A 10,853-nucleotide genomic window follows, 5' to 3' on the forward strand; every position below is an offset into this window, starting at 1 on the left:
AACATTAACATTAAAAAAAGCCTTCCCTGTATAGAATTGCCTTCAGATGGCTTGGGGGTTAGATAACTCCATACCCTCCAAAATTTCTCCAATGAAAATGTTATGGACATCCTAAGGAAAAGCGGGACATTCCAGGATCAAATCAGAAACCAGGACGGCTTCTCTAAATCAGGGATGTCCCTGGAAGATAGGGACACTTGGAGGTTCTGGGTGTCCCACAGGTGTCTGGTTGGCCACGGTGAGACCAGGGGGCTGGACTAGATGGGGCTTTTATCCTGATCCAACAGGGCTTTTCTAGTGTTCTTAGTCTGTGCCTTGTTTACAGGCTCTTGCCCGAAGCAGTTCTACACTCTTTCCCCAAAGTTTCTGCCAGAGAGAGACAGATCAGGATCTGAATCACTTGGGTGTCATTCTACAGGCATCACAGAGACACGTGTCCACTGTGAAAAGGACACGTCCTCACTTATTGCCCTGGCATGACATAGATGTCTATGGCACAGTCACAAGACTGCAGTCCATTGTCCCTGTGAAATCAATCAGAGACTCACTTGGGGTGTGTCACAGACTTGCAGGTCCTGTCCTAAGCAAAAATGTGGGTGTCACATTTTTGCTACCCTGCAGGGCTTTCTTTCTTTCTTTCTTTCTTTCTTTCTTTCTTTCTTTCTTTCTTTCTTTCTTTCTTTCTTTCTTTCTTTCTTTCTTGTATGTATACTCCCACATCCACTCCCTGCTACAAGGTAGGCTGGCAGCTACCATGATATCCGCTGAGCTGCTCTGCTGTCCGGGGATAAGTCTTGCATATTCTTTGCAAACGAACAGCAATTAGCAGCTGGCATTATCGCCTAAGCACCCATTTGGCTCCCTGCCAGGTTGAGGACTGCTGTTGTTGCTGCTTCTGGTACTTCCTGGGGGCTGTGCCTGGTGATTAAAGATGCATGACCACCGTGAAAGAGCAGTGATTACCGATGGTGGGCCAACACTGCTAACTACAATGCGAGTATACAGTGGGGGTGCTCAGTTGCACTGGTGTCATTTAGTCACAGGCACTGAGCTAATGAAGCTGTGGTGCTGAGCTGTGGAAAAGAGGCTGTAAAGGAGAGGTACCAGTTAGCACAGTGAGTTTCTCCCCCTACTGAAGTACAGTTGCTGTTTTGGATGGGGCCACCTTCACAGATCCTGCCACTACTCAGTTTCTAGCAGAGATCTACATGAAGATTGCCACAAATTCTAATGTGTTTTTGTTTTTTTAGTACCAGGCGTCACATTACATATAAATGTGGACATACATTCTAAGTGCAGTAGAAGCTACTCTTCCCCAAAATGTAGCAATTCTGTGTTCAAATCATTGTTACCGTGTTTTATTCCTGCATTGCAGGGGGTTGAAATACATTGGGGTCCTGCACTGGGGTCCTTTCCAACTCTAAAAAAAGTAAAAAGGTAAAGGACCCCGGATGGTTAAGTCCAGTCAAAGGTGACTATGGGGTTGCGGCGTTCATCACGCTTTCAGGCCGAGGGAGCCGGCGTTTGTTCACAGACAACTTTCCAGGTCATGTGGCCAGCAGGACTAAACCTCTTCTGGCGCAGCAGGACACCGTGACAGAAACCAGAGCGCATGGAAACACCATTTACCTTCCCACCACAGCAATACCTGTTCAGCTACTTGCACTGGCATGCTTTTGAACTGAGAGGTTGGCAGAGCAACGGGAGCTCACCCTGTCATGGGGATTCGAACCGCTGACCTTCTGATCAGCAAGCCCAAGAGGTGCCTCCCGTGTCTACAGTTCTATGATTCTAGAGAACATGGGCATCTGTCTTCCATGCTGCTCCTGTGTGCAGGTTTTGGGCAGCAGGCACACAACGTCATTCTTGTCCACATGGCATCCCATATTTCCCCATTTAATCCAGATATATGGAAAACCCATTAAGTAAAAAAACAACAAAAAACCTCCACCACCACGACCAACAACAACACACAGAGGAAACAGTAAATAGAAATTCGGTCTGTGTTGGGGGGAGGGGGAATCTGGGGTGCAACTCTGATGGGGATGATGTTGTGCGGGTTTGGATCACTGTGCACATGACATGCCACCAAGCCTTCATTTGGAAGTAAAGGTAAAGGTAAAGGTACCCCTGCCCATACGGGCCAGTCGTGAGCGACTCTGGGGTTGCATGCTCATCTTGCTTAAGAGGCTAGGGGCCAGCGCTGTCCGGATACACTTTCGGGTCACGTGGCCAGCATGACGAAGCTGCTCTGGCGAGCCAGCACCAGCGCAGTGCACGGAAACGCCGTTACCTTCCTGCTATAAAGTGTTACCTATTTATCTACTTGCACTTGGGGGTGCTTTCGAACTGCTAGGTGGGCAGGAGCTGGGACCGAACGATGGGAGCTCACCCCGCCGCGGGGATTCGAGCCGCCGACCATACGATCGGCAAGCCCTAGGCACTGAGGTTTTACCCACAGCGCCACCCGCGTCCCTTATGTGGAAGTAGATGAAGCTTAATGGGAAGAGATGGTAGATTAAAAGTCTAGGAATCTTGAATTGTTGTCCAGGTTTCCTGGTTTGTAATCTCTAAGCTTTCATTTGCTATGATCCCAACAGATAGTGAATTACAGCCATAACATGCTCTGAGCCTTCCAGATAAAACAGCATAAAGGCCTTATAAATGTGCAAAGGGGGAACCTGCAACATAGACATTTTTTTAAAAAAAAAACTGGGATCACTGTACACTTCCCTCATCCGTGTACAATTATGTTCTTAGCATGGAAGCAGGACATTTAGGAAAGGAAAATATATCTCTGACCATCTGAATTAAAAAAAATATATTTTCAAAAACCAGTCAAAACGTTTGTGTGTTCTGTTGGGCGAAGTGGAATGTGATCTTTTTAATCTTTCAATCTAACCCATATCTGCATAGCCAATAAAAGAACAGTGGATCGAACTTTGTACTGATACACACCTTTTATTATTGTTGCAAGCTATGCAGCTAGATTTTTTTCTTACTAGATTTTTTTTTGTTACAAGGAAATGAATCTTTAAAAGTTATGTATTCAGTAGCTATTTTCTCCAGTTGTCAACAAGAACTGCAACTTTGCTCTCAGGTTTCAAATTCAAAACATTCAGATACATCTTTTTAATTTTTTTTTTTTTTTTTTGCTGGTTGTTGCTGAAGACGGAAAACGTTTTAGAAATTCAGGGGAACTTCTGATCCAGCAGCAATTGTGCGATAGTCACTAAATATTATGGTGTTTTAAGGGGAAAACTTTTCGAAATAAGAAGCTGTCAACTTGAAATACAGTGTGCTTGACCCTTTGCACACATGTGTACACACACACACACACACACACACACACACACACCTCACTTTCAAAACTGGATCTCCTCCTTCATGCCAAGTAGTAAATAAGTAAACAGAGAAAGGCTGGTGCTTATATACCTCTCTAGCTCATGATTCGGGCCTGGTAATTCCAGATGTATGGGAAATGTCTCAGCGGTGAAGGAAATGCACACATTCAGAGGCTCTGTACACTTAATTATTACTACTCATGATCTAGGACTGAGGGTGTGCGTTAAGGGGGACAGTCTTAGCAAGTCCAGGCTCAAATTATACTTTGTTGTTGTTGTTTAGTCGTTTAGTCGTGTCTGACTCTTCGTGACCCCATGGACCAGAGCATGCCAAGCACTCCTGTCTTCCACTGCAAACTCATGCTGGTAGCTTCGAGAACACTGTCCAACCATCTCGTCCTCTGTGTCGTCCCCTTCTCCTTGTGCCCTCAATCTTTCCCAACATCAGGGTCTTTTCCAGGAAGTCTTCTCTTCTCATGAGGTGGCCAAAGTATTGGAGTCTCAGCTTCACGATCTGTCCTGCCTGTGAGCACTCAGGGCTGATTTCCTTCAGAATGGATAGGCTTGATCTTCTTGCAGTCCATGGGACTCTCAAGAGTCTCCTCCAGCACCATAATTCAAAAGCATCAATTCTTTGGCAATCAGCCTTCTTTATGGTCCAGCTCTCACTTCCATACATCACTACTGGGAAAACCATAGCTTTAACCATACAGACCTTTGTCGGCAAGGTGATGTCTCTGCTTTTTAAGATGTTATCTAGGCAAATTATACTTTACCCATGAGTATTTATTTCCCAGCTGTCAAAGCTTACTCTAAACTCAGCAAGACACCCTGAGCAACAGATGGACAAATAAGCAGACAGGACTTGTTGAAAGGGATTTCTGCATAGTCATACTGTGCATTTTCCTCCTCACACAGCAAGAGTGGCACATAAGGAGGCTACTCATAGTGGTACAGTGAGGTTGAAATCACTATGCTTATCAAATCAAGCACCAGGCAGCTATTTACATGTCTGGGTGCCGCACCACCTACCTGAGACTGGCTCCATCTGATTCCATCAGATCAGTGAAAGGAGGGTAAGTTTTGTGGTTTTTGGAGGAGAGGTATTCAGTGGGAATTGTTTATATACATTTAATCAAATCACCACATATACATTCAACCTTCCCACCCCCACCCAACCCCATCTGCAATAGGCTAGAAATTTACAAAGCATTAGTGTCCTGATGGACTCAGACTCATCAGAAATATTTCATAGCTCCAGAGCAAGGAGCTTTGATGCCCTTTCTAATGGAAGCTGTGTGACATTTAAGGCACATGGGACTATCTGTGTATACCATTAGGCTGCTCTCTCCCTACACTTGTTCCTTTCCCATGCAGTAACTCGTCTAAAAAGGGAGTTAACCAAATGTTGGTACGTACTCCTAGTCCTTACATCTAAGGCTATAAGATGATCTCCATGGATGTTAAGCACATTCCATGCAAGGCAAGAAGGGAAACTCTGTACACGTAATGAATGACCCTAGTCCAGAGACAGTGAAACTTAAGTCGCATATATTTCAATGAAGTTAAGTGCCACCGACTGTCTTTGAATCAGGCCCCTTCTCGATACATTGTTGTAACTGAGAGTCTCTGGTAATATGTGAAGAGCTGAAATGCTCAGTATAAATGCTGATTATTGATACTACATGTACAGGTTGTATAACTGGAAAATCCATCCCACTTCCCCAATTTTTATGGGGAGCAAATGGGCCATAAAACGGGCTTGCTTAAGGCCTCAGTATTGCTGCCTGCCCTGTATTTATATTCTATTATTATTCATATCCTGTGGGAGGTAAGGAAGGGACTGCTAGATTCAGTTTGGGACAGAGTTCTTGTGCATCTAGAAGGGGGAATTTTGGCAAAGCCACATCTCATTTTATAGGATTACTATTCCGAGGGCTGCTTTACACTTAAAGGATTCCTACACAGACATCACTTGTGTGCAGGAAAACGGCACATTCAATGCATATACGCTAACATGCAGTCTATTTAGTCACCTCTATACATAGCTGTGTCCGCAGTGGCTTTGGACGTTATTGGATTTTTCTTGTACACAGAAATTCATCTTGCTTTTCCGGAATCTCCAGTCTTAGGCATGGCTTGGAAGCTTGCACCTATAACTTTAAAAAGGAATTAAAACAGCCACTGACCCAAGACAGGAAAACCCCTTCACGATATTGTAGGGTCTCATCTGATCTGCAGTTCGGGTTCCAGCTTCAAAACTTCCTTCCCTTCCCATACAAAGCTAATATTTACTTTTCAGAAAACGATCAAAATCGAAAGCACCTATTTTGCAAGGCCATAAAGATGTACAACAACTGGCTTGGGCCCAGCACGGATGTGTGTGTTTGCACTGGACGTGGTACACCAGACATTTGTTTGAGAATGGCAGCCGGGTAGATTACCAGAAAATGCGCCCACAAAGCCTATTCATCTCCACATGCTTGCTTGGGTCTTGGAGCACTGAGGCCTACTCATTCCCCTAAACTGTTGCCTTTTCTACTACCAGACACACCTGCTTTTGTTCATGTGCTGTTCCTTGTTCCAAGATAAAGGAATCCCTTTCCCCTTTCAAAATCTCTAGGCAATACCAGACCTGGCATCAACACGTAGAACCCTGGGCTACAGCTTGGAAACGCTTTTCCTGGTGTTCTGAGCAGTACTGAGCAGCTGGGTCCAGGAGCCACAATGCCTCTAATTAATTTCCCACAATGCCTCTAACATAGCATTATTCCTGAGGCATTGGGCAGATTTAAAATTCCAACTACCCAGGCCTGTACAGAGCACTGCTGTCTGGCTCAGTCACTGCTGCCACATACATTCACTAATTCCCACTGCCATGGGAGGGACTCCATAGCAGGGCAAATCACTGTAGGCCTTCGACAAAACTCCCATTGGGACTAGTTTGGATCCTCACCAATGCATTGCAAGCCCTTTAGGTCTTTCTAACTAAGACAATTTCACCTCTCATATGTCCCACACCAAACCTGGGAAGTAAGAACGAGCTAACCTTTCTATCTCCATGAAACCAAGCATTTTCGAGGACAGCTGAGATCTTAACTAAAGCCAGAATCTGCACTGTTCCCTCATCCTCCGTTTAGCCAAGATGTTAGCTTCTCCCCACTTTCTGGAGAGGGTTTTGTTTTAAAAAAGACATTTGAGAAGCTATTTGTGCTGAGTTGCCATCCGGCTAGTGTAGAAACCGCTGGGTTCCCGTTCAGGCTGGTGGGGTTTTATTTCAAGGCACGCTGTTACCAGTTAGGATGACCAGGCAGATCGTAAGGACCAGGAATGCTGTGGGGCAGGTTGTGCAGCCAGCCAGCTAGAGAAATCAGTGTGCAAGATGCTGTAGTGCCCTGTTTTGCTTCATTCCCTTCTAAATGTCTGCAGGGCAGGAAGCCAAACAAGGAAGAGCAGTCCTGGCCAAAGGTGATAACCCCCAATCTGAGAGGAAATCAGCCAACAAAAGAGAATGGCCCTGGCAGGATCACTGGCAGCGGTGGGGGGAATCAGGGTCTCCATCTCCTAGCAGCCTTCAGTTTCATAAGATGCTACCTTCTGCATGCATCTGAGCAAAGCACGCAGTGAAACGACATGGGCTTGCTTGGCACCATCTCCTCCCAGCCTACAGCACTCAAGCATCATGAAATGTTGCACTGCACAGCTTCCTGGAATTACAGGCATCTACGAAGCCATTATCAATGCACAAAATGATTAAGCTCTATATAAACTGTTCCCCCAGTTTCAACTGTATAGATTCATGCAAATACAGCACCAATCATATCTGCACGCACGTATGGTTCTCCTGCGGTTCTAGTCAACTTTTAAAAACAAAGTCCATACATTACTCAAGGACACAGCATGGCTTGGTGATTGCAATGGGTAAAATCAAGGCACCAAATAGCTGTGCAAAGCAAAGGCTTAGCGGGTGTAATGTTCAGACTGTACGCGTTCAACCCAATAAGGTGCAGAGCTTCAGACAAGGAGTCTCTGAATGCACAGGACTCGACATAGCCTAGTTTTCCTGGAGGAATCCTGTGAATTCCAAATGTAGGCTGGCATGAGTGTCCATATTCGCTGCGTCTTCCCTTCATTCTCCTGGGATAATCCATGGTATATCAGCTGTAAGTGCACTGGGAACAAAAACACAAAAGAAGAAACGTTGCATTCAATCCATTGCTGAATGAAAGTGGTATCTGGGCATGTTCCAACTCATTCCTGTTTCAGCCCTTCCTTGCTCAGGGAAAAGGCTGCACAGCTAATGAAGCTGAGCCTGCATCTTTCTGCATCTTGTCACATCTGCACAGGAGATAGACGTTTTATATAAATAATGGATTTTAAGAAATCCATTATTTCTTTAAATCCTGTAAATAATGGGCTTTGGGGGAAAGGGTTCAATTAGGAATCAGGATGCTTTGGCTTTACCACCAACCACCACAATTAAAATTTAGAACCACGTGCATTCCAACCAAATACGGTACATGTTTCTGAAACTGTTTTGCAAAGATAAGCTGGCATGGTATAGCAAAGGCAAATGTGGGATCATTTTGCAAGGGCTTTTACTGTACCAGCCAGTGTAGTTTGAGAAGCATTCTGGCCGCATGCATTACCAGTTTCATGTTGTTATGCATGCCTGGAAGTTCTCCATCCTTGGAGTGATTGGGGCTGAAGCCCTATAATATTCATCTGGGAGTCTGATTGAATTGAATAGGACCTACATCTAATAGGATTGTGCTCTGGGATATGCATGAAACATATGCCATATTCTGGAGGATCAGAGTGAGTTTTGTGCCACCTGCCATGGCTGCACCATCTTATAATGCCTAATAAAGAATAATTACAAGCCATGTATCTGGCAGCTGCCCCATCAAGGAAGCTTGTGGCTCCGGAAACTTTATGGTCCACAGTTAATGATTAAACACAGCAGGCCATAGTGCCAGGCTGGTCACTTTATAACTTGCCCGGTTACTTCTCCCTGTTGTAGAGAGACAGATGTTCACTTGCTCTTCCTCCTAGTCTGGGAACGATGCCAGGGAAATGCCAGGAATAATGGCATACGCAGAGAACTCTCTCCTAGCAGACACCCGTATATTTGTTGCTGGCGTTACGGCATCACAGTCAATGTGAGACAAGGAGCAGAAACTAGAAAATGGAAGAATTGGAGGACTTAGAAATGCAAGGAATAATCGGAACTGCGAGGACATGAGGAGCTGTGGTCAGGATTCAGGATTTGTCAAAGCAAATGTACAGCTGCTGGGGGACAAGCCAAAACTGGGAGGGGGCACTACTAGTGGCTACTATTATTTGACCACCCAGGATTAAGTCTGGATCAAAGAGCATCCCTGAGCTGTGAACCTGATTTTAATTTAGGGAGAATGCAATCTACTTCAAAGCAGATTGTGCAGTTTCTCCTGTGGCACCAAAACCCCTGATTGTGCCCCATTTCTATTAGCATCTAATAAAATGCATGCTATTGTTAAAGCCGTTATGAGATGCCAGAAATATTCCCTGTATGTTTTGTTTTCCTGAAGACATGACAAGAGACATAGCCGAGATGGCTGAAGTGGAGCTTTAATTTGGGGCTTTGGTTTCGCTACAGCAGACAACAGAATTCTCTGACTAGATAATGTAAGAAAAACCCCATACCCACCTTCCCAAATGCAACAAACAAAATAAATGATGGTTCATCTCTGCGGGAAGCTTGACATGATGACTGAATTATCTAGTGGGCTTTTAAGGCAGCTGACTGTCTCTTCTGTGTTTGAGACGGTAGTCCTGCTCTAAGACACATATTTCATTTTTGCCCTTTTGTATGCAAACGTGGATGTTTTTGAAATAAAGCTTTTCAGACAGAAACACCAGACAAGCGTCCAAGGTTTTGTGTGTGTGTGTGTGTGTGTGTGTGTGTGTGTGTGTGTGTGTGTTTAAATTCTGCTAACAAGATAGGCAAACAAATGAGCAACCCCCCCCCCCCCAAATTGATAGCCAAAACACAGGAACTGGACACCATGCTGAGAACAGATGTGAAACAGTAAAAAATGGAACAGACACAACTGATCACATTCCCACCACGCCAGCCGTTATTATCTGCCCTTTCTCTAATTTTCAAAGTAACATGAAATGTACACAACAGGCCAGTATATTCTATAATGTGCCATGCAATCCTATGCAGGACCCAATGGCGTAGCGTGGGTTGTCAGCACCCGGGGCAAGGCAAGTAATTTGCGCCCCCTAACCTGTGGATTTGCGCCCCCTAACCCTAACCCCCAGATGTTGCGCCCGGTGCGGCCAGCCCCCCCCTGCACCCACCACGCTACGCCACTGGCAGGACCAAGTCCTCCTCCTAAGTTCAGTGGCAAGTGGGTACAGGATTGCAGCCTTAATGTGGCAATTATCAGAAGGTGGCTTCTATGACACCAGCGATATTAACAATCATAAGGACTTGCTTATCTGTGACAACTTTTAAGGCGATGTAGTTTGAGTGTGTGCAGATGGACCCTGACGTACCATTCATTCTCTGGAATTCTGTCATCTCTCTCACACACACATCACTTAACCACAATTTCCTTGAAGTACCATCATTCTCTGGAATTCTTTGACCTCACACACACCTCACCACCCTTTCGCATAATTCTGCTAATGTGATGTAACATGTTTTTAAATCACTCAGCTCAAATGTATTTCTCTCAAAGTACAAATGTTGGAAAATTCAGATTCTTTATCTGCCTAAAACAGAAAAACAACAGTCTCGGTACATACCTTGCTGTGGGGATGGGTGGGCACTGGCTCTTGTCGCTGCATCATTTCCTTCTACTCTCCAGGGAAAATTTCAGATGCCTCCAGGAGGTGAAACGTTCTTCTCTGTAGTTTGATGGTGCCACCTCCACATTCCTCTGGTTGTAGATCGACTCAAACAGCTAGTTCTTTAAGGGAGACTTCAATGTTGAGCGAATACCAGAAAGCCCAGAATACGAGACTAAATGCCAACAGCAGGGCTCCGGAGTAAACAAAGAAATCCCAAGAGCTCAAAAGGCCAAAAATCCCTAGAAGCAGGAGGACCAATCCAGCCACATCACAGATGAGAGCCAAAACTAATATGAAATAACACCGGCCCACGTATAGGGCAAGGATCGTTGCCAAATTCTTCTTCATGGGGCGCTATCAGCCAAAAGGCAGGCTGAGCTTTGGAAGCCTGTCTTATTGTCATGCTACCTGCCCAAACATCCAGGCTGCCTTGCCATCAGAAGGAAGTATAAATGTCAGAGCACACCTCTGAGGACACTAAGCAGGTAGACCAGGTGAGCCTTTAACTCCTTCCTGCCCTGTCACTGTCACCCTAGCAGTGACACACTTTTGCCTGCAAGGTGCCGCACTGCATGGATCCCTCCACCTGGGCTTTGGTCCTCTTGGGGAACTTTTCATTTTGTACTCAGAAAAACTAGTAAGGGCTTACTTAGCCCATGTCTATTA

At 45.2% G+C, this 10,853-nt stretch overlaps 1 protein-coding gene across 1 annotated transcript; it reads right to left on the bottom strand.

Annotated features, from left to right (window-relative positions):
* Positions 1 to 2,764: 2,764 nt before the first annotated feature.
* On the bottom strand, positions 2,765 to 10,599 carry LOC310699595 (transmembrane protein 238-like). The gene is made up of 2 exons (XM_083487749.1): positions 10,143 to 10,599; positions 2,765 to 7,516 (listed from the first exon to the last, which is right to left on the bottom strand). Exon 1 carries the CDS (start codon positions 10,533 to 10,535, stop codon positions 10,293 to 10,295), a length of 243 nt encoding a protein of 80 aa, XP_083343875.1. The 5' UTR covers positions 10,536 to 10,599; the 3' UTR covers positions 2,765 to 7,516; positions 10,143 to 10,292.
* Positions 10,600 to 10,853: the final 254 nt, after the last annotated feature.

This window comes from Podarcis liolepis (assembly GCF_965112155.1).
Source record: "Podarcis liolepis genome assembly, chromosome: 2".
NCBI classification, from domain to species: domain Eukaryota; kingdom Metazoa; phylum Chordata; class Lepidosauria; order Squamata; family Lacertidae; genus Podarcis; species Podarcis liolepis.